Source organism: Poeciliopsis prolifica, unplaced genomic scaffold, assembly GCF_027474105.1.
Source record: "Poeciliopsis prolifica strain line A6 unplaced genomic scaffold, Auburn_PproV2 SCAFFOLD010, whole genome shotgun sequence".
Lineage (NCBI taxonomy): Eukaryota > Metazoa > Chordata > Actinopteri > Cyprinodontiformes > Poeciliidae > Poeciliopsis > Poeciliopsis prolifica.
Genome location: NW_026562385.1, coordinates 11,138,104 through 11,162,087, shown reverse-complemented (window position 1 = coordinate 11,162,087; position 23,984 = coordinate 11,138,104). Strand labels below are relative to the sequence as shown.

At 41.4% G+C, this 23,984-nt stretch overlaps 2 protein-coding genes across 3 annotated transcripts in view; both read left to right on the top strand.

The window, feature by feature from the left end:
- Positions 1–7,093: 7,093 nt before the first annotated feature.
- Positions 7,094–12,693, top strand: txn2 (thioredoxin 2). The gene is given in 5 exon segments (XM_055036218.1): positions 7,094–7,230; positions 9,222–9,487; positions 11,365–11,488; positions 11,573–11,632; positions 11,634–12,693. Coding segments are annotated over 4 exon segments (630 nt in total). The 5' UTR covers positions 7,094–7,230; the 3' UTR covers positions 11,814–12,693.
- Positions 12,694–22,885: 10,192 nt separating this feature from the next.
- LOC129363431 (myosin-9-like) overlaps positions 22,886–23,984 on the top strand; it is a 33,335-nt gene continuing 32,236 nt past the window's right edge. For both annotated transcript variants that reach the window (XM_055035558.1, XM_055035557.1), the window contains exon 1: positions 22,886–23,095. The gene's annotated coding sequence lies outside the window, so the exon portion shown is untranslated. The remainder of the gene's footprint in view (positions 23,096–23,984) is intronic.

Here is a 23,984-nt window from a genome sequence, read left to right as displayed (position 1 = left end):
CCGAGATTGATTCCATCCTGTACAACGGGATGGAATCAATCTCGGAGAAGTTGCTCGTCGCAAACGATCTAAAACCCACTAGGGTTTTAGATCCTCCACTGGGCTGCGAGACTCAAGACTCACATCCACATCCAGGGTCTATCTGTCCATGCCAACAGGCTGAGTGTTTGCTAGTTCGGCCAAGACTGTCACAAATTTGTCGATAAGCCAGGTATCCCCGAGGTCCAAACAGCAGAAATCCTGTTATCAGAAATAAATCCATGGAGTATCCCGCCGGGTGTCTCTCCACATGGAGGCCCAAAAGTGACATAAGAAATATGTCACTTTAGAAATATTTCGTTTTTCCTTGTTTCCGTCAAGAAATTTATACTTCTTTTTACATTTCCCCTTGTGGTGGAAAAAAAAACTACTTCCAAGCACTGTACCGGTAGAATCACTCAGTCAGGTTTATTTTTGCATTGTGCACAATACAGGGCGCTCATAAGACAATCAATAATAAAGCCAGTCTGACTAACCCATGCTCTCTAAGCTTGCTAAGCTCTGCCAGGCAGAGACAACATGTAAGTTTTTATACAATGATAAGGAAGAAAAACAAAGGGCAAGACGATCTGGTCCTTACAACCTTACAACCTCGTACAAGTAACTCAAATAGTTCTTTTGGTGAGAGTTCACAAACATTTCATATAACATGACTAGCAGATTATGGTAATTTTTCCATAACACCCCTAAACATGCATTTAGGAGTCAAGAAAAGTAAATATTTTGTTTTGTCCTTTCCTTATACAAACCCTCCTTATGTTAATGAGAGCTGCCTTCTATGTCCAGGACATTTAGTAGTTAAGTATTTAGTACATTTGGTAAAACAGTATATTGTGGCGTATATAATGTATGTATTTCGCACCCGGATGTAAACTCTTATTGTGAAGGGCAGAAGGTGAGGTCGTCTTCCTACCTGATGAAAACAATTCGCTGTCACGCCAATGGCTGCCAGTCGTTAGGTTTGACAGCTGCCGTCCTTTGCTGCCGCCTACTTTCTCGTTTAATGTTACACAACAAAATGACGTTTGCTTTTCAGCCTACCGCGCAGCGTCCTGCGAGCATTTTTAAAGTGAAATAAAGCGAATAAAAGCAGTTTCAGGCTTCCACTTGTCCGGTTGTGTTTGCTAGCTAGAGGCTCGAGCCGTTCACAGCTCCTCTCTTCCGGTCGTTTGATATTCGCGGTCTTCGGAGGACCCGGATGCAGACCGGCATTCGGACACTTTTTTTTTTTTTGTAAACCTATCCATTCATTCATCCAAACATTTCCTTTCACTCACACATTCACGCACTAACCGGCATTCGGACACAGCTTTTTCCCATAAGCCTGGGAAACGTCACTTATTACGTGAGAACATAGAATTCGGCGGGTTTGATGTCTATGACGTCACAAATGTCAGGGTGTTTATTTGCACTGCATTCTTCTCGAGCCCTCTGTTCGCCCTCGTTTGTCTCAGAGCCCGGATTAGTTCTTGTTCATCTCACCGTTAGAGCAAACCTTTCTACAAACCAGCGAACCTGGCAAGCAGAATGAGTTCTCCAATTGTTGAGACCCAGCGCGTCACGGTCAACGTCCTTAGGGGGCTGGTGCACCGTCTGTTCATCAACTTGACCTGGATGGAGTACCTGCGTCTGGCAACAGGGGACCCCGCTCGCACCACTACCTGCGTTCTGGTCGGGATATTGAAGGAGATCTTGGAGCTGTTTGTTGCGAACGCTCTTGAGAGTGTTCCGATCGACAACTCCAAGATCGAAGAGATGGTTGGCAACAAGTTGCCGGAAGCTTTTGCAAAGGTCATCAAGGTTGGTGGAGATTTCCACACCGAACGCACGGACAATTTAAACCGTCTCATTGTCCGGTATGTGGTCGAGAGAGTCAATTCCACCTTAGACTCTGACTCTGAGAACAAACGCAGCAATCACGTTGATGACTTGATCAGCGATATGGTCGATGAAGTCAAAGGCATGGTTAAAGACCTTTTGTCCGATTGCATGAATCTGGCAAGAAATCCAAGAAAGTCGTCCGCCCGGTCGAGCCGAGATCTTTGCTCAAAGGCCTGAATGAGAGGCTCCAGGGTTTTTTCAGGAGGTTCGCTCGGAGACATTCATCACGAGTTGCTCCAGTGAACCTCCCAGAAAACCCTGGACCCTCTCAGACCATGACCAAGGCCACGGCTGCCTTGATTTCTTCTTTGGAAGTGGACGCCAGGTGTGACATCTCACCTCTGGAGCCCGACTTTCCTCCAGATGATGTGTCGGACATCATAGATCTGGACACCTATCCAGAGATCCCATCAGCCAAAGACTCTCGGGCCTATCGAGTCGAACTGGAGTCAAAATTTGGTTTACCCAGGGAGGCCTTCGTTAACGCGAAGACCTCGCTGGGAGAGGATTTTGAGTCTCCAGGTTTGATGAGGTTACGCCTGTGGAGCATCGATTGAAGTAGTGGGGTGAATTTTTAATTAGTTGTTAGTTAGATAGTTAGGGATTTTTTTACTTGTTCGCTTAGCATTTGCTCGTTTTTAATTGTTTGCTTACTAGTTAGGTCGTTTTACTCGTTCGCTTAGTTGTTAGCTCGTTTTTTACTTGTTCGCTTAGTTGTTAGCTCGTTTTTTACTTGTTCGCTTAGTTGTTAGGTCGTTTTTTACTTGTTCGCTTAGTTGTTAGATCGTTTTTTTACTTGTTCGCTTAGTTGTTAGGTCGTTTTTTACTTGTTTGCTTAGTTGTTAGATCGTTTTTTACTTGTTCGCTTAGTTGTTAGTTCGGTTTTTAATTGTTTGCTTAGTAGTTAGGTCGTTTTTAATTGTTTGCTAGTAGTTAGATCGTTTTTTAATTGTTTGATTAGAGTTACAATGGTTATAAAAAGTCTACACCCCTGTTCAAATGCCAGGTTTTATATCAGCAAGACAAGCATTTTCGCAATGAAATTGAAAAACAAACAGAAATTTTCCAAGGAGCTGCAGTGAAAATGAACAACTCAGGATTTCCAGTTCATTAAATATACCATGGGACACTGTGAAGACTGTCACCATCAAGTGGAGAAACCATGGTACAACAGTAACATCACCAAGAACAGGACGTCCGTCCAAACTTGACAAGAAAAAGACAAGAAGAAAACTGGTTAGGTTGCCAAGAGGCCGACATCAACGCTGAAGTAGCTCCAAGAATTTCTGGCAAGTACTGGCTGTGCAGTACACGTGAAAACAACCTCCCATCTTCTTCATATGTCTGGGCTGAAGGAAAGGGCGGCAAGACAGAAGCCTTATCTTTCAAAGAAAAACACCAAAGCCCAGCTTCATTTTGCAAAGACACATCTGAAATCTCCCAAACATATGTGGGAAAATGTGTTGCGGTCTGATGAAACCAAAGTTGAACTTTTTGCACAAATTTCCAAAAGTTGACTTTGGTGCAAAAACAACAGTGCTCATACCTACAAAAGAGCACCATACTTACAGTGAAGCATAGTGGAGGTATCATCATGCTTTGGGGCTGTTTTGCTTCAGCTGGAACTGGGGCCTTGGCCAGGGTGGACGGAATCATCAACAGATCCAATTATCAGTCAGTGTTGGCACAAAACCATTAGCCTTCTGTTAGAAAGCTGGAGACGAGGAGGAACTTCATCTTTCGGCTTGACAATGACCCAAAGCTCACATCTAAATCAACAAAAAATGGAGTGAGATAAAAGCTTTGGAATGGTCCAGCCAGAGTCCAGACTTCAATCCCACCAAACATTTATGAGGTGATCAGAAGAGGGCTATGCACAAGAGATGCCCTCGCAATCTGTTGGATTTGGTGCGGTTTTGCAAAGAAGAGTGGGCAAATATTCCCACATCAAGATGTGCCACGCTGATAGAGTCCTATCCAAAAAGACTGAGTGCTGTTGTGAAAGCCAAAGGTGCTGCATATTTAGCCAACCAGGTTATTGTAAGATTTTCACTGAATATTTTTATGCTTTAAAGGTTTCTGTTTGTTTTTCAATAGCATTGTACAGGTAAAGGTCACGTTAAAGGAGGACAAAGTTGTGAAAATGTTTGTCTTGTCATGTGTTTACATCACAAAAACCTGGCATTTGAACAGGGGTTTTTATATCCATTGTACGTCATTTAAACTTGCTTATTTAGTTCTTAGTTTTTTTTATTTGTTAGTTAGTTAGATAGGTTAGTTAGGTCCTCTCCATGGGCTGCCACCTTAACGTGGTGGAGGGGTTTGAGTGTCCCAATGATCCCAGGAGCCGTGCTATCTGGAGCTTTATGCCCCTGGTAGAGAGATTCTAGGTGAGGAACCAGACTAAGCGCAGCCTTAAAACCCCTTATTATGAATTCTGACAATGTTGTTAGTGTTCCGTCGCCCGGACGCGGGCCACCGGGGCCCCACTCTGGAGCCAGGCCTGGAGGTGAGCCCATTGGAAGGGAAACATGAGTCCCCCTTCCAATGGGCTCACCACCTGTAGGAGGGGCCAAAGAGCTGGGGTGCAGTGTGTCCACATTAATTAGCATTGACTTAATCCATTCAGTATAAATATTGCTAATAAATATGAAATTATGTAAAATGCTTATAATAAGAATAAAGCTAATGCAAGCATGATGGCTATCATTAGCATATTGAGTCACTAGTCTATTGGAACTACCAGTAGGATAAGGGTTACTGCTAGCATGTTGACAAACAAAATTAGATTAGTGTACTAACAGAATTCAGCATGCTAACATTAGTGAATAAATTAAAATGATCCAAAATGCTAAGTTTAGCTTAAGTGATTCAAATAGTATCAACATGCTAGTGAGTCAATACGCTAATAATAGCCATCCTGCTAACATTAGCCTTGAACCTAAAGTAAACATTTTACATCATTTCATATTTATTGCATATTTATTATCAATATTTAACGTACTGAATGTCAATGTAAGTAAACATTGACTTGCTTACATTGTCAATGTAAACAGGTCAATGTTTACTTGACTGACTCACAGGTGCCGCTATCACCTGTGATGTCACAGAGGAAACATGGGTCCATGATAATTTCACATTGAATGATGTCAGTGACATCAGTAGCTGCAGAATGATGTTGACCCCTGTGTAGCTTTAGGATTGTATGATGAAGTCTGTTTTTTTTTTTGTGAATTTTCTATATTTCTCAATTATTTAAAAAATAGTTCATCAAACTCTTCCGTCTCTCTCGTGTCCCCAGGTTGCTTGTCCAGGTCTTCATGCCAGACAGCTGGACGATGTTGCTGGTGAAAGCCGTCCTGACTGGCGCCGTCTCTCTCTGCTCACTTCCTGTTTATCACTGTTTATCACTCAGGTTACCCAAGCATTCACTGAATTCACTGAAGCATTTCAGTGAATTAATTGAAGTTAAGGGACGAAGGTCAACATCAGGAAACTTCTTCAGTGTGTCTGGTTTATGTTTGATATTGGGATATCAAGCTTGAAACTAACTTCACTGCGGTCAGTAACACAATAAAAACACCAGGATGAAGTTTGTTTTGGCCTGTAAAGATGGCACAGAGCAACTGCACAAGACGTAAATGACTTACGCCGTGATGTTGGTTCCAAAGCTCTATTGGCCAATAGTGGAGGAGCTGGACATAGAAGGCAGCTCTCCTCATTAACATAAAGATGCACACAGAGGTGACAAAAGATGGAGGGCTCGTATATAAAAAAGAAGAAACAAAATATCTACTTTTCTTGACATGTTTAGGCGAAATAAAAAAAAAGAAAATGTAAACATTTCTTGACAGAAACTCATGTATAAGGACAAGAAAAACTAAATATGTACTTATACTTTTATTTCTTATTATGTTTGTTTTGGTCATCCTTAGATGTACCAAACTGAGATGTTTCCTAGTAAAAGTGACCAGTAGGTGTAAATATTTTTTGTGCACTGTTGACAATAAAGATATTTAAGCAAATGTGAACTGAGTTGAAAAGACAAAAATACACATTGTGATCTTTTTTTTCAGAAGTTTCTTACACACTTAGCTCCAGTTTTATCTCCTTGGTGCTGCTATTAATCCATATAGCATTAAACAGACAAGTTCATCCTGGGGTTAGCTTCAGTACTGACCAGTTTTAAATGTGTAATATGCATGTTTCTTAAAAACAATTTTAATGCATCGCTCTAAGTCTTCTTTTGCTCTTGTCAAAAATGTCAAATTAAGCAAAGTAGGTTGATTTGACCTACTGTAAAGGTACAGTAGCTCCTCTGCCTCCTCTGAGTGCTAACTAGAAAAAAAACCAATCAGAGCCAGGATTGGTTTTCTTTATAGCTGTCAATCAGCTTCCTTGTAGTGCTGCTCACGCCTCTCCCCTCTAACGCCCCATTTTGACTTGACTATATTCTTTTATGTGAAACCTGAAATATTCAGAATTTTACAATTACACATAAACTTTTGTGAAAATTTTAGATATTTTTATTTTCGTATCTAATCTGTAATTTTTAGACCCAAGAAAAAGATGGATCTGATCATAATAATGTAACCAGATCCTAATAAACTAATAACTAATAAAGTTAGTTATTGTGATAACTAACTTTATCATAACTCAACGATCCAGTTGAGGTGAAATTTTGCATTTCGATTCCCAGTTATCCCTGCAGGGTCACACACACGCACACACGCACACACACACGCACACGCACACACACACGCGTGTACACGCACACACACGCGTACACACACACACGCATGCGCGCGCACACACGTATACACACACACACACAGATAGATAAATAGGCTTTGTTTTTGCTCTTTCAGTTGTGCAAATTTATTGCTAAATCTTTTTCTCATTCATCAAACTATGTTGCTTCATTCAAGAGTATGTGCTATTGTTACAGTAAAGCTGGACATAGAGTCAAAATGAGGGAACACCATTTCTTCGCCGGATGCTCTAATAGTGTACTGCTCCACTTGGCCAGACGATGGCGCTACTCACGGAGCAGAGGAGTGGAGAAAAAAAAAAAACCTCCGCTGCCCCTTTTTGATCTACGGCACCAGAACGGAAGCACTTCATTGGTCCGCGAGGCCAGGCTCAGCGGTTACCAAACAGCAAGGTAAGGCTGCCTGTGAAGGCGAGAAGTGTCTTTTCTGTTCGGTACTGCTCCGCGGGACGTTGTGGACCGGACCGTCTAAGTGTTTGTTTCCGGTGGGGTGGGCGGGGGTTGCGTCTCGTTCACGACGAGAGGACGACGCTCAGCGGGTGAGGAGGTGAGGAGGAGGCGGAGGACGAAGGGCAAAGTCATACGTAACGTGGATTAATGGAGGAGAGAGCAGCCGGTAGATTTATAGGACGAGCAAAAGCAGAAACTCGGGACAAAGGTCCTGTGAAAGGACTTGCTGTTCCCGAGGAAGAGGATGTTGTAGAGACATTAACGTGCGGGATGGTTTAGCTTAGCTTGACAGCAGCTTGACATGGCTGCGAGCGAGGCTGTAACTTTGTGTCACAAGTTGGTGGGGAAAGGGCTGCTGATGTACCCACAGTTATTGGAATGCATGTTGTTTTTTAGTGCTAAAACTTAAACGTGAATGCCGTACAGTCTTATTCAATAAATTAGAATATACTTCCTGGTCAGGCTTGTCAGAATAATAGTACCTTTCGAAAATAACCTTTTAGCAGGCATTAAACATTCTACTAAATATAAATATGTTAAAACATATGTAATCCAATTAATCTATATAATGTCTTTCACTTGGTGAAGGAATTGCTGAGAGTATTATTCTAATGTATGGAATCAGCCTGTAATTGCTGAATGCTTACCTACAATTCAGTCATATTTTTTGTGAAGAATTGTCACATATTTCCCTTTCATTGATTTTTATCAAGTGCCAAAAACATCAACATGAGGTTGTGTAACAATCACAGTTATTTAACACGTCAAGAGCAGAATAAGTAACTTCTGCGTAAACCAAATTAATCCTTTTCAGTGCAAACTTTGTATTTTTCCAGTTGTGTGATTCTGACCAACAGCTGTCCCTCACCTGGTTGGCAAAACTTTTTGTCCTGCTGAAGTAAACATAGCAGACGAGATATAATGTGTCTTTAATATAGCAAACATTAAAGACGCAAAAACCTTTTTGGGTCTGGTTGGGCCAGTTGGTGATTAGAGTGACCATCGATGTTACTGGATTTTACATATTTTTTTTAAATTGGCTTAAAGCTGAGATGCTGGTGTCTGGATGTAAAATATATATATTTTCTCTGCATATAAATCTATAAATAGTTTGGTTTCTGTCAGTTCTGTAAAGACACGAGAGAACAAGGCAAATTTCTCTTTTATGTTGACCAACAATTTAATTTTACTTAATTGTCGCTGTAGGATCCATAATTGAAAATGTAACTAACTTAACTTCTATATGCTTTATGAAACATTTCATATTGATGATTGCTCTGAACGCGCCCGCTTTCTACAAACAAATTATGCAATTTGTCCTCGGAAAAATGTAGAAAAACGAGTGATTGTATTTATTTATTTTCTTTCTCAGTCTGACAGCTTAATGTTGCAGGCAGACTTGTTGCCATGGCAACCAGGGAGCACAGATCACGTTCAAGTGCATCACGAATTAACACTAAAAAACCCCCACAAAAACATTTGCCACAGAACATCCTGTCCGTTACAGATTTCTGTTTCTGAAGTTTCATTTTTCAGTGGAGGAAGCTGCCATAGTCTTCAGCCAAAATTCTTAGCTCCGCCCGCTAGCTAGCATTGGCTAACGCTTTCTGCCCTGCTTAGAAATATTTTAAACCAAACCAGGTGAATAGAGGCATTATAGAAGCTGCCATAATCCCATCCACTTAATTTGATTAATGAAGTCAACAAATTAAGACAATTCATAAAATTTTTATGGGATTTTTAAAACTAAAATCAACACATAATTAATTTAATGTTTAATAAATTATTTCTGTATCCCCCCAATTTTAAAACAATTTTGATGCATTATTTAAGGTATTAATTTACTGTAATTTGGCACTTTTTGCTCTCCATACAGACTATCTCTGTAGGGGAATTCTTGTTTAACTTTATTTGTTCGTCACACATAAATTACAGGAAGCTGGAGGCCGATCCAGTCCTACAAGTGCAGAACGGCAGCAAATTTGTTTTCCTCGCACTTGTACAGCGTCGACTCGGAAACCTCAGCTGATTCTGTCCTTTGTCAATCATAAACATTCGTCCTCTGCTTTTTCTGTTTTAGATGGCACACCGGTTCCTAGCACGCAGAGTCTGGAGGCTCTCTGTGAAAGACGTCCGCTGCCTTCCGTCGTCCGCCGTCACCTCGTCTTCGTTTTCCACCTCCCTTCATCCTCTCTCAAGCCGAGCGTCCTTCCTCGCCCCGTCTCGAACGCTCGCCGTGTCTCACGCCGTCCGCCGGGCGGTCTCCTTCAACGTTCAGGACAACGAGGACTTCACGGAGAGGGTCATCAACAGCGACCTGCCCGTGTTGGTCGACTTCCACGCGCAGTGAGTGCTGCATCACCTGTCCAGGTTTCCTTAAAGAGGTCAGACTGAACTGAACCTGTGAAAATCGAGCTTAAGTCGCAAACTCTGTAAATCCGCTGACTCTGGCTAAGTGTGAGCTGACCGCCGAATAGGCAAGGAGAAGAACGAAAACAACACAAAATGAATTTGTAAATTAATCTCATCTACATTGCAGTCATGTTATAAAAGCATGAATTTATCCAACATTCTGTTATTAGTAATTTTAGAAAGTCTTGTAATAAGCTGCACAAGTGATCAGAGTAGATAAATGTAGAGATCCAATATTTTGCACTTTGAAGATTTCTGATGACGAGGAATCTTTTCAGGGAGAGACGTTTACAACTATCTTTTAATTTCTAACAGGAACTTTAGAGCAATCCATCTCTGTTTTACCCTTCGTTGTCAGGGCCCAGGACTGCTTCATGGATCATTTTTACGTGTCACGTTTTGAGGCTGTGCTAAATTTATCAAATAGAAAGGCTCCTGGTTCCCATAGCAATTATTCCCGACACATTTTAAGCTTAAGGAAATCCCCTCGAGGGGTGAAGTTCGTTTCTTTTTTTCACAAATGTTTGCGTCTGAATTCCTTTTGTTTAACAGAGCATCTGAAAGGACAACGTAAGTCAATCATTTTCAAAACTCTCTTTTTGAAAATGTTCAGTGACCCGCACAAAATTCTCTGACCACCTCGGACATTGGCTTCAGATCTCTTGAAGAGCTTCCCCACAGCACGAATTTGTCGATGTGTGTTTGGGCGTTTGGGTTAAACCTGACATTTGCCTTCCTACACAATCTTGCTACATCCTCATTTCCCTTCAGTGCTCCATCTGGAATTTGTCCAGTTAACTGGATTTCTCACAATGAATGTCATCCAGGCCAATCAGTGAACTGAGAACAATGATGTCGAGTTTCTGCACCGTTTTGTCAGTTGTGGTCTGCCTCGCGTTGTAGTTTGGCAAAGACATAGGAGGAAGTGAACGAAGCAAGTCTGTACGTGTTGGCTCCAAATCTTGAACCATTAAAGTTTTCTCTTTGCAGTGTGGGGTGATTGTTTACGGCGCACGTAATTTCCACTAAACTTTATAGCTTCTTTCACACATTACTACGTCACAGCCAAACGTTTGCAATTGGGCGAAGTCAGATCTAATCGTTTAACAGAGTCCACGCCTCCAGCAAGTATTTGTTTCTCAATAGCAGAGGGTTGAGACCCTTTGGATAAAACAAAATGTAGAACAAGGTAGGTTGAACCCCACCTGCCCAGTACGAGTCCAACTGGTGGTGGAAACACTCTCTTGAATACACCGGACCATTAAATGGTGTCCTGACCCAACATGAAAAGGCAGGAGTTTCTCCCTTCTACTTCTCACAACTCTTTGCTTGATGATGAGTCTTTAAGCAAATTGAGTCGCTAGCTCAATTTCCATCAAGATTTAACTTCTCACATTAGAATTACGGAAATAAATTTGCTTGATGGAAACATGCCAAAATTGTTTAAAAAAAAAAACACACTTTTGCGCCAGAATTGGGTGGTTTATGGCTGTATTGGAATTGGTGTATTTCATAAGACTGCAATTGAAACACTTTTTTAGCATCACACAAGTCTTATGATCAACAACTAGATGCTAGTAGTGGCAGAAATGAGGAAGAAAACGACAGGAAGTTGTAGGAGGGTGACATCGGGGCTTTTTCTTTTTTTAACGACTCGTCTCACAAACTTATTCACATGTGAGTTTAATTGCGTCTCTTAATGAAAACGCAGCAATTGCAAAATTATGTCTTTCATTAGTGAAATATCGACAAAGTCTTGCGCACATTTGTAATGGAAACGCAGGTCCTCACAGCGGTGGTGGTGTTTTTAGGTGGTGTGGTCCCTGCAAGATCCTCGGGCCGAGGTTGGAGAAGGCTGTTGCTAAACAGAAAGGCCGCGTTGCCATGGCAAAAGTTGACATTGACGATCACACAGACTTGGCTATTGAGTACGGGGTGAGTACTCTGATAAACCGAACATTTTGCCACTTGAGAAACTGCAGGGTTGACTCAGCTTGAGGTGTCCCTGTCCCTCTCCAGGTGTCTGCTGTTCCTACAGTCATTGCCATGAGGGGAGGAGACATCGTCGACCGCTTTGTGGGGATCAAAGACGATGATCAACTGGACTCATTTGTCTGCAAAGTCATTGGACAATAAACCGGCTGCCCCCCCCCCACCTAAGCTGTACACCACCACTAAGGTGCTGTTACCTAAGATTACGGCGTGCCAGACAGGCGGTGCCGCAGTCCCACTTGGCCAACTCTTTAATACTCATCTCTAGACAATCTGCTTTGGCTCTGGATTGTTGCTTCGATCTTTCTCTCTGTTTATTTTTTTGGTCCAGTGATGAGTGTTTGCATTTTATGACGGAGTATTAAGAACATACTAAGGAAAAAAAATAAAAAAATAATGAGAATAGTCATACAATTACAAGAGAAAATTGTCAGTTTGGAAGTAATCCTAATATTATGGGAATAAAGTCAAAATATTGCGACTATTCTCAAAATGTAACTACTTTATTCTCATAATACTCTGACTTTGTTCTCATAATATTACAACTCTATTGTCATGATTTTTTGTTTTTACTCATTTAGCATGGCCCTAATTCTTCGTCGTGGCTCTTCAACGTTTTGTTTCATTTTGTTTTGCAGTCTCTGATAAATGTGATGGCTCCATAATTCTGTCCTAATAGAAATGCCCAGCTGTTGGAAAAGATGTCTGTACAAGAACTCGTTCATATTAACACAAGGGACAAACATTTATAGTTTTAGCAGTGATGTTTTGATTGTAAGAAGATAATGAATACCTGACATTGTTACCTGTAATTCCTGCTTTTGTCCACAAGAGGGTGGTGCTTCTCTTAACATCTTCCAGGTACACCATTGGTCATTTTACACCGTTATGCCTCATAATGTGAGAAGAGAAGGTGTGTTTGAGAGAGAAAGAGAGTGTGTGTGTGGGTGTACTTCTCTGTGTCCTGACTGTGAACCTGAAGGCAAGCAGGAACCGCAAACATGAGCTTAGTTTTAGTTTATTACTAAAACGGACTCTGTACAAACACATGACCAACTGAAGTAATAAAGGAGTCAAGATGTTCTATATTTAAAGAAGGTGGATTTATTATGCCCATTGCATCATGAATAAATGATATCCTCCCAATACTCCAGAGCTCAAAGTGTCCATGACCCTGAACGTTTTCCCATTTGTTCCACACCATAAACAGCATATTTTATTGTGCTTTTACGTGACAGAACCAGTGGTGGACCAAGAAAATTCCCTAAACATAATTTCAGACCAGCAGGACTAAAAATATATATATAATTATTAGGGCTGTCGATGTTGACTCGTGATTAATACGAAAATTTGAACGCGGTAATATTTCATATTCAGATTAATCACACTGCCTTCTTTCACATACTTTTTATATGAATACTTAAAGCTAGATTAATTCATTTTTTTTTTTTAATCATTGGAAAACTGAAATTCTTCAGACATGCTTAGGTTGAAACAATAAAACATTTTCATCTTGAAAACGTGCATACAGTAGTGGTTTTAGATATGTGCAGATGCTGAGGGCGGCGTCAGAAAGGGGCGGGGCACCCAAGAACGAGAATATAAATTCTGTCTTATCTGCCCGTCGTCCCCTGAACACATTAGCTACTACTTTTATGCAATCATAGTGGGGTAGCTTTCCCTTAGTTGCTGTTGAGCTATGGAAAAATACATTACCTGATTTCTCCTGCTGCAAAAACAAAAGGAAAAAAAAAGGGTAATCGCTTGTATTTTTATTGACTGGAGTTTGGCAGCAGGAGGGGGACACCATTCAACCAACAACCACAACTGCATATTTATATTTCAAGCTTACAATATTAGGCATAGAGATTAATAGTGATTAATTTGATAGAAATGTTATCATTGATAATTATCTCTATTTTTAATCACTTTTTTTTATTGTGTTATACAATTATGACTTTACTGAAGAAGACGACTGTACGCCCATCTACGACATAATTTAAGAGGGGACCAAGGTCCCCACTGTCTCCCCTCTTAGGGTCGCCACTGGATAGACCAACACACAGTATTTTCTGATTGGGCAACGGAAGGTAAATTACAGCTGAATTTAATCACAAATGACATTCTGGAAAGTGTTGCAGTGGGATTTTCTTTTTTTTTTCCTACAAATTCTTTCTGCTTTCATTCCTCCTTGTAAAATATGGGGCCCCGTCTTGCTTGGCTCCTGGTAGAACTGTAGCCAACCTTTCTGAGGTCTGTTTACTCTGTCAGGGGTCTTTACGGGTGGGTGGAAGAGGGGATTTTAAATGCCTTTCTACAAAACCCTTGCCAAAAAAAAAAAATTTTACTTTATGTACCTCAAAAGCCTTAGACATCTTTTTTTATTAGGTCAAATTGACTGTACTGGATTACTTTCTGGATCACATTTCTGCGGCCGATTTCTTACCGTTTGCTCGTTTCTGCTCATCCCATCTTGCTCTGTTTTCATTTTATGCCACGTGACTTCACAATTTCTGCCACACCTCGTGCTCCTGCACCTCCCCGAGGCCTCCGTCTTGTTTTGTGGGCATGTTTCCTGTCAGTCTGCCAGCTACAGTGGCTCGTTAAAAAAAAAATGGCAGGCCTCCATGCTCCAACCACAGAGTCATTTGTAGAGTTTGATTTGTGCAGGGATTTCGCACATGCATAGAACAGGTTGATTTAATAACTTTCCCTCAAAACTGAGTGATTTACAACCCCCAAATCCCCTCTCTCTCTTTTTAAGCTATGTGTACTAGAAACTAGACTAAACTGAATCATCTTTCTCACGCGGCGTATTAAAAATCTGGTTGTCTTTTACAAGTCAACATTTTTAAGCTGTAACTTAATTAGTTTTTTTCATTAAAAATGTCCTTCTTTGAGCCCATTGAATCGTTACATTTCTGTTGTGCTTTTTATTTTTTCTGCAGAAATATAGAAATTCAAAATGCACAACTGTTTGCGTAAGTCACAGATCACCTCCAGTGTGACGCTTCTCATGGACAAAACTCAGAAACTCTCCAGCCGTCAGATTGTTGTGATTTAGTCCGAGTCAGCTCTGTTATCCGTGTGTCTGAACATGCTTTTTTTTTGTTTTGTTTTTCCTGTTGCTGCTCCGGCCGCCATAAAAGCTCTCATCGCCGCTCCTGAACGGCCCACGCGCCACCCTCCACTTAACTAAATATCATGTCTCTAAATGACTGTTTTTATGTCGTCCCTCCGACAGCACTGTCTGCCCTCTTACTCGCACCTCTCCCGGTCCCCACTCCTACATCTGTAGGAGTTTTATGTTTTTTATTCAAAAACATAAAACTGCATTTATGTTTTTGAATTTTGATTGATTGATTTATTTCACACGGTCTGAGAACCAACAGCAACAACAAAACGAGGCCTGCGTCTGTTCAGCCTTTCATTTTTAGTTTCACCCTCTGACCTCCTGGCGAAACTCATTGTCTGTTTCTTTCTCCAGAGCAAATGGGTTTGATGTCTGCTTTGTTTAACAGTTGCCATGGCTGCGGATGATTAAAAAAAGATGCGTCGGCGTTTTAATCAGCGGACGCTGGGAATAATTAACCTTGTAATAACGGGACGACGCAGGAGCTCTGGAGAGCGACTCTCAGCCAATGAGAACAGAGACTGAAGGTTTTGCTGAGAATCTGCCCGCCTTGCTGAAGCATTTACGCCTTTTCCCATTTTGTCCCGTGTTCCCAAAGCAGCGCGCAGCTACAAAAGCGAAAGAAAAAGTAAACGAGGCGTTCAGCTGGTAAAAATCTGAAAAGTGTGGCGTGCGTCGGTGTTTGACCCCCTTTCTACCCCTGAAACCCTTCAAGTCGACTGTAACATGACATGTTGGTGGCAGCATCATTCTGCGGGGATGTGCTGCTTCTCTCCAACTGAGAAGGGAGATTTGGTCAGAGCTCATGGGAATACGCATGATTGTCGTGAAAGAATGATGGGAAAAGCTTGTTACAGCTAACGATTATTTTGACAAATGATTAATCTGTTGACTATAAATGGGATTTTTAAATAATGACACATTCCCACAGTTTTTTTTTTATTTAAGCATTTAAATCTTTTCATAACAAAACATGCAAATACATAATTAAATTCCTTTTTTAAACGTAAAGTGCAATAATGTGGCATTCTTTTGGTGAATCTGATATTTTCTAAAAAAAAAAAAAAAAGAAAACGTTTGAGCTTTAAAAGTCGAACATTTTTGACTCTTGGAGATTTTCTGAGTGACAAAAGTGGAAAATGTTCGACTTTCGAAACTCAATTGTCGCCTTTCGGAACTTTTTCGACTCTTCAAACTCAGAAACTCTAGAAAATCCTCGAGATTAATCTAAAATAATTCACCTTTTATGTATGTATTTATTTAGTTTTGCTAAAATGTGCTCTTTTTCTCCCCATCTCTGTCGATGGGGAGAAAATCTCTCCCCACCGATTTCATCATCAGTTTTCCTCTCAGGACTTTCTAGGCAGAAAAAGAAAAAAAAAAAATTCCCAGCCCAATCCAGCCATGTCATTACCGAGCCCGCAGTAGACGGGACCGTGAGCCGCTGACTGCGAAGATTAGATCATCGCGAAAACAAAAATAAACGTATGAGGAGGTATTCAGGCAACAGCTGCATTCAAAGACAAAGCAACAGGGGGGAAATTCCACCGGCGTTACATAAGCAGGTGCGACTGAAGCTGCTGGCCCAGATTTACAAAAAAAAAAAAAAAAAAAAAAACTACAGAGAGATAAAAGACATTCCTGCGTCGCTTTGAGATGTCTGCACTTCTGCGTGCGGTCACTTTTAGTTTTTTTGTGAATCACTCATCCAAGCAGAGAGTATTCTGACATGACCCGAGTGAAGGCCTCGGCCCTGACCCTCGGGAATCCGTCCGACACACTCATCCACTCTCAAGACGGAGGAAAGAGACCGACTGTGGCGATGACGACAGCTACCAAAGGTTCACAAGTCGCTCACTTCTTCCGCCAAAAACAATAGACCACACCTCCACCCTGTCTCTCTCTCTCTGTCTGCTACCCAGCCACTCTTGTGACCATATAAGGGAAAAAAAGAGAGACAAGGGGAAGCCAGCGGCTCTCGCTTTGCTGCCGCTGAGCAAAACTCAGAGTTGCCAGAATTCTTCCGTCTGTTTTTTTTTCTGCCTGCTTTTTCTCAGAGGCAGTGTTTGCTGTATGTTTGTTTGAAATGATATTGCTTTTGTCAGGAGGCCAAAAATGCTTTAAGTAAGAAAGTTGCGGTGGGAGGGGGGAGGCTTCTGGAAGCAGGAAGGTGTGTGTGTGTGTGTGGGGGGGGACCAGACTAAATCTGTAGCAGCAGTCAGATCTGGAAGGGCCTCAGACGATGTTGACAGTAAATACAGAGACATATTTGTAGTTTAAACACTGGCTGCCTTCCTGGTTGTCGGGTTTACCTGACCCAGAAGGGCCGCAGAGGTTCTTCATGAACCACCTCAAGTTTTTGTCGCATTCACAAACCCAGACTTTGGAATGACTGGAAGTTTTTATTTTTTAATTATTTTTTTATTTTTATTTTTTTTTTGTTTTAAAAGACGGATTGTTTTGAAGTAAAAATCTGAAAAGTGCGGCACCTCCGTCACTGCCTGTTCCCCTGAGTCAGCACCTTTCTCTTCCGGGCTTTGGGGTTTGCGTCAGCTAGCTTTGAACCTCTAAACAACGTAATTTTGACCCATTTCCTCTTTCCAAAACATACTGCATGAACACACTGCATTGATTTTCACAACTTCCCACAAATTGGCTCTCTTTTGGACTTTGACTAGGTCACTCTAATGCCATGCAGCTCTGGCTGTATGGTTGCTGTGCTGTTGGAAGATCATCCTCTGTCCCAGTCTCAGGTGGTTTGCAGTTTCTAGCAGAATTGTCCTATAAACTCTACCAGCACCCACAGAGCATGATACTGCCACCACCATGCATAACAGTACTTTGTTCTGGGCTATGCTCAATATTTGTTTGCAGGAACTTGCAGACCTTTGCATGGAGGGAAGCACCGATTTGAAAGTTTGGGCCTATATCCATTACCGATATTAATACTGCTGTCATGGCTGATAACCAATATTTATTTACTTACCCTAAAACATCTTTTGGTAAGAAAGAGATGGGTGATTGCCCCCATCCCCAAATCAGTTTTGGTAAAGAATTATTTTAAAAAGGTAGCAATACATGAATTATATTTATTCATCCTTTTTGTTTATCAGTCCGATACAATATGTTGTTAGATATCGGCTGATGACCATGTTGGTTCTTTCCTCGGACAGAAATCTAAGAAGTTTTCTAGACAAAATGTGTGAGCTTTAGAAGCTGAAGTTGAACATTTTGAGATTTCTTCTAGATTAATATAAAAAAAAAATCCAGGTTTTTCTGCAGCAAATGTTCAACTTTTCAAAAATAAATTTTCAAGGTTGTTTTTTATTTGCGAAAATGTCTAAGATAAATCTAAAAATCTGATTTTTGTCAAGCATTTTTTTAAAAATAAAAACTTTTTTAGCTAACATCAGTTTTTTTTCCTTGAAAATTGACAACTTTTCAAGTTCAAAATCTTTCATTTTTTGTTTCTTTATTTTTTTTTTACATTCCCTGAAAAAAAAAAATCTGAGCTTAATTTAAAATATTTAACTTTCAGAGCTCATAAATGTCTGGGGTTTTTTTCTCAAAAATGTGAATTTTTAACAAAATGTTACTCCTTTTTTTTCTGTATCGTAAAGCTCTTAATTTTTCAACTATTGTTAGTGGAAAAACAAAAACAATCAATCAGGACAACATCCCAATAACACCCACTGCAGCAAAAAAAAACAAAACAAAAAACAAAAACACACGTGTACCAGAGGGACTGCTGGTGCTTTTGCAGCACATACGCGAGGATGATAAAAGAGGAGGAATCTTTGCAAAGGAAGAGACGAGCTGTGTTGCGTTTTTCCTTCACCCCACATTCCTCCGGCTCTGTGAGTCAACATGCGTCCTATCAATACTTCCTGTGTGCTGATTAGTGAGGACGGAGGAGTGAGGGGCAGGATGAGACCAAAGGACACGAGGCCGCGTAAACATCCACCCACTCAGATATTACAGCATTATCTCACCAGCTGCTCATAAATAATCCTGGTACTCTGGCTGCGCGCAAACAAACGCCTTTCGCCTCGAGGCGTCCGCAGGCCTTGCGGACGACGAAAAAGAAAGACGCGTGAATGTTCTTCGGAGTTCAGTCTTACTCAGAAATAATGACTGGCTCAGGGGAAACTTTTCAGGTGAGGAGATCCGGGCCAAGCCACTCCTTCCCGGACTCCACGGGAATCTGGGCTCTGTCCAGGTTTCGGCGCACGTCGGCCCGGACTCCCTCCCAGACGAGTCGCGCGTGTGAAAATCCACGCGCGACTTCACGAAAGTAATTAAACTGGGTGAGAGTGGACCTGGGAGGTGGGGGGATAGGGGGGTGTAAGGGAGGGATTTGAGGTGGTTTAGAGCGGCACTCCATCACCATGCGGTCTCTGAATGGGCTCCTTTCTTGCAGAGTGAATGATATAATGGCTTTTAGCTGAAACACACCCTGAATTACAGACACACCCTGCTGCTATTACAACCAACCTAGCGAGGAGGAAGGAGGGCGCGAGGGAGGGAGGCATTGAGGTCAGAGGTGTCCATATTTGGTTATTCATGCCTGCCTTTTTTTCTTTTTCTTTCTTTTTTTTCCTGCTGTAAGGTTTCTGTTCATTCCCCCCTTTTCTGTTTGTATTTGGCACTTTTACACCAATGAAAAGGAAAAATTTCTGATTTATTTATTTTTTGTCCTCATGTACTTTACATACACCCCCTCTTGTGAGCATCTGGTCTCGCTCAAGAAAACACACGACCTCTGACCTCTGAGCTGATATTTTAGCTACTTCCCGCCCGACCTATAGGGGAGGGAGAAAAGTTATTGAATTTTCCAGGCAGGCACGCCGGGCAGCCGCCGTTTTCTGCCAAGCTGCAGAACGTATGGGAAAGCCAACGGAAACATTCCTGTGACGTCGGCAGGCAAGCGAGCAAACATAACACGTCGAGCTGAAAATGTGATTTCAGGTTTGCGGCCGTGTCCCACCACGATGTTTGGGGGAGCAGAACTGGGGAAGAACGTTTCTTGTTTTGTTTGTGAGGTGCAGGAATTGATGTGTAGGTTATGCAAAGTTTGCATCAGATCTTGTTATTCCTGTCTCTTATCTAGCGGGACTCACTGCAAGTGCAGCGGGAAGACAAAACAGTCAACAAGTCGGGTTGTTTTTTGGTTTTTGTTTCAATTTGTTTCTTAGCGGGACCGCCTCGTTCCTTTAAATCATTGGTTCTCAAAGATTAAGGTAAACACTGTCAACTCAAGATCTCCTGCCATTTAAAAAGTAGTGATATATCAGAAAGATGACAGTCAGTTTGGTATGTTTTGAATGACAAAAAAAATAAATAAAAAATTTGGAGTTCCAGGTTTGAAATTAATGCTGCTCTTAATATCCAAATGGCTGCTGTTTTTCTAAAACACAGCATTACCTGTAGTAGTGAGGGATGCATTTCCATGGCGTGTTTCTCAAAAGCTACTTTGGAAATTTCGTGTCTTAATTTGCAAAACGTACTGTTATTGGGTAGCACTGGGATCGGTTCACTTTGTCGTCAAGTTATTCAATAAGGCAAGTGAGCACATCCTGTTTGGTTCTCAACTTGTAACTTGTAACATTTTGAGATGTTAACTGAAGTTATCAAGTCATCCACTTAGAAAAATACTAACATCACAGAGAGTGTTTGGAACAATGAAGGGATCTCTGGAGCGGTTGTAGGCTAACAGGTAACAGCTACACTGTTTAAGCTACAACTTGGCTTGAAAATGTCAACATTTCTGAGAGTCAATGCTAATATGCAGGATATTACCCGCTGTAGAATGTTTTCAGCCACTTGACCTCAAAACCCAGATTAAACGAGTCCAGGTTAAAATGGCAGCCATATTACTTTAGGTTTTTAAACAACTTTTAGCTGTTGTTCTAACAGGAGACAACAGTGGAAAGTTTAACGGCACCTGCTTTTTTTAAATTTTTTTTAAAAAGAGCTGAATTACAACAGTCTTTGTTGAATTGGAAAGGTCAAAAGGTCAACAGTTCCTAATATTTTCTAACATTAGGAACATCATTCATGCCAATAATGACCATGCATGTTTGTAAAGTCGTACAGTTCGACATAAGAAATGACGTACAAAGTTTGCTTTGAAGGTTGAAAGTGTTACAAATATACAGTGTAATCCAAAATTTAACCGAATATGCTCACGCTGGTACGCTAGTGGATTGTACCACAGCTAAAACGGCTTACTAATATTAACTAACATGCTACAAAAGAATATTAACAAATTCTGCCTGTTCATTAACTCATTTTCATATAATAACTAACTTTAAATATATATTTTAGCCAGCAATAACATATGAGCATGGGAAATAGAGTTAGTCAACGTCGGCTAACAGTTAATGCTAGCCATTTTTCCTTGTACTCAGCAGCTGAAGCAAGTCCGCTAACAAAGCTACTAGCTTGTGACACACTGCTCCATTGTACGGGTCATTGTCTGTTCCAGAAAATAAGTGTGTCGTCTTGTAAAATGCTGAACTTCAAAATCCTTCTCGTAGCAATTGTACTGTTTTTAAGAAAGATCATTTGAATTGTCAGCACAAAAGTTGCATAAACTTATAAACCTAAACTGTTTATGTTGCCTTGCTAATGTCTCCCTGCTGCCTGTGATAGGAGAATTGGCTCTGAACCTTTATTTCCTCTCACAGTGAGAATCCCACAGAACCGACGCGTGAAAACAGGTTCATTTAGTGCCGTCCTGATCTGCAGAGCTATCACACTTACATCCATCATTTCCCAGCCACACCCTTCCCCCTAGCAAAACTCCTCCTTTTTACTACTCATTTGAAGCACGTCCTTGTTAGAACTTGATTTTATCTCGAAACATAAAGTCAAGTTCTTAAAATATATTGCTTTTTTTTCCCTTCTTCTTAGCTTTCGAGAAATCAAGTCGAGTGTGATTTGGCAGTTGAATTGTTTTTCTTTGCTTCATTTAATTAGATCGTCACCTGCAGCAGTTCCCATGAGTAGCAAACATGTCTGGTCACGAAGGCTTGTTCACCTGTTTCACTGACTGGAGCAAATAATCCAACATTGCAGCACAGCATAACGTGGGAGCGACGTTCTTGTGTCAGATGTAACTTTTTCAGAGAAATATCAAGAATAGCTAATTTGCACAAAGCTGAATGTATTGCAATTTGTGCAAAATGGAGAAGGTTTTGTTGATACTCCTTAAAATGTTCTTTATTTTATCACATTACCCATTTTCTGGGTTATTTATTTATTTTTCTTTTATTTTTTTTTCCCAGGAGTGCAACTATGAGTTGTTTCTATGAAATATTTTCCTTCCTATGGTAGAAACAGGTCTCAAAAGCATTGGGTGATTTGATTTTACCACTAAGACACATTTGCAGAAGTTGTGGTGAATCTCTACAAGCGCAACGCTTCTCGGAGCCTACTTTCCTCTCTTTGCTGACTTCTGACCTCTTTCAACAACAAATGCGTTCCATGAATGAGAAGGTGCAAATAGGACCTTCATTCAAGCAGACAATTTGGGCACCACATAAACACACACCAAGGGAAGGGGGAGGGCGTGAATACAAATGCACAATGCGCTTTCTATATTTTCATCTGTAAAACATTTTCAAATTCATTCAGGGGCCAATCTTCTACATTACAACTATGTTCTACTTCCTGTTGGTCTGTCGTGTAAATGTCCAACTTCCCGAATCTTTCACTGAACATTTCGTGTGGAATTGTTCAAACTTTTTCTTTTTTGGGCAAATTTGGACCACAAAAGTACCAAACAGCTGGTTTCAAAGGACACAGTGTTCAAACTAAAGCAGGCTGACACATAAGGGGAGACCCTCGGATAACCTAGCTCATCCTGAAAGTGACTAGTACTTATATGGTCATAAAAATCCTAAGCATGCACATACCAGGCTCATTAAACGTGGGGTTTATCGGTATCCCCTCTCCGCCCTCTTCTCTCAACTCTTGTCAAGTTCATTTTTCTCTGTGGCGTTTGGGTCCGCCTATCCGCTGTCAATCTTTTTTTTTTTTTTTTAGCCCGCCTTACTCGGAACCCGATTGGCTGAAAGTGCTGGGGATCATCAGACGTCTCGAGCCATTGGCTGGCGGAACTCTACGTGAGCAGTTGGTCCCGCCCCTTCGTGGACCGCACCCCGGCTCGAGTGAAATTGAGCGAACCAGTAAGCAGAGGGCAGAAGAGGGAGGAGGGAGCGAAGAAAGAAAGGAAGGAGGGGAAAAAAGCGATAGAAACGGTGACTGAAGTTTAGGGAGGAAGCGAGCGCTGTAGTTTAGTCTGAACTCTCTTCTGTCGACAGGAAAAAGAAGTTTTGACTCCGGCGACGCTGACTGAGCCCTGCGGTTGTTGATAGCCATCTTCTGAAAGGCGAGCAGCAACCAAACCCCAGGTGAGCTTACCTCTTTTCAGGCGCTCGTGCTTAGCTAGGTGCTTTTTTATAACGAACTCATTGAGTAGGTTGGTCAGAGCAGCAAGTGCAGTGAACCAGGAAGCTCGGTTCGCTTAGTTGACCGCTTGCAACTTCAGAGCAACCGAGCTGGGTGGAGCGGAGCCTCCTTCTGAGATTTAGCTGTAGTTCTCTTCCGCTGAGCAACTCTAACGCACTTATCGGCCGTTTGGAAACGACAAAAGCGAGCGCGTTACACTACTCTCCGCTACAGGCCGTCAAACCGAGCTGTAGCGGAGAGGCTAAACTGCAGGACCGCGGCGGCAGGAAGTGATTTATTTGAATGAATTCTTGGGAAAACACGATGAAGAGTTTAAACTCGGGTGAAAGAATGGGGCTTCTCTTTAGCAAATCCCCCCAGCTCGGTAGCGGGCAGCTGCTCAGCTCGTGGGTGAAGTTTTGGAAGAGTAACGGTCAGAAACGGGCTGGTAACATGTCTGACTGGCAGCATGGCGTCACCGCTTTACCGGCGGACTGAAAAAAAAAAAAAAAAACTCGGAGCTGTTCTTTACCGCCTTGATCTGAGACAACACGACCCATAGATTGGGCCGCTCTGATTTATACATACTCCTTTTCTTAGAAGTCTTTAGGTAAATTCCTGAAATGATGCGGAGTAAAAGGCCTGCATACTTTCATCTGGTTGGGAATGTGGAATGGACGCATTTCCGTTATGTAAGATTTCACCGTCCCTTTTAATATTGGCTGTATCAATAAAGTGTCCAGAGGTTCTGTGACAAAAAGCCCCCAAAACCCAACAACAAGTGGGTTAGTTTGAAAGGACAATAAAATGTATTTCAGATCACACCAAGAACATAGTTGCAACTAATTAATG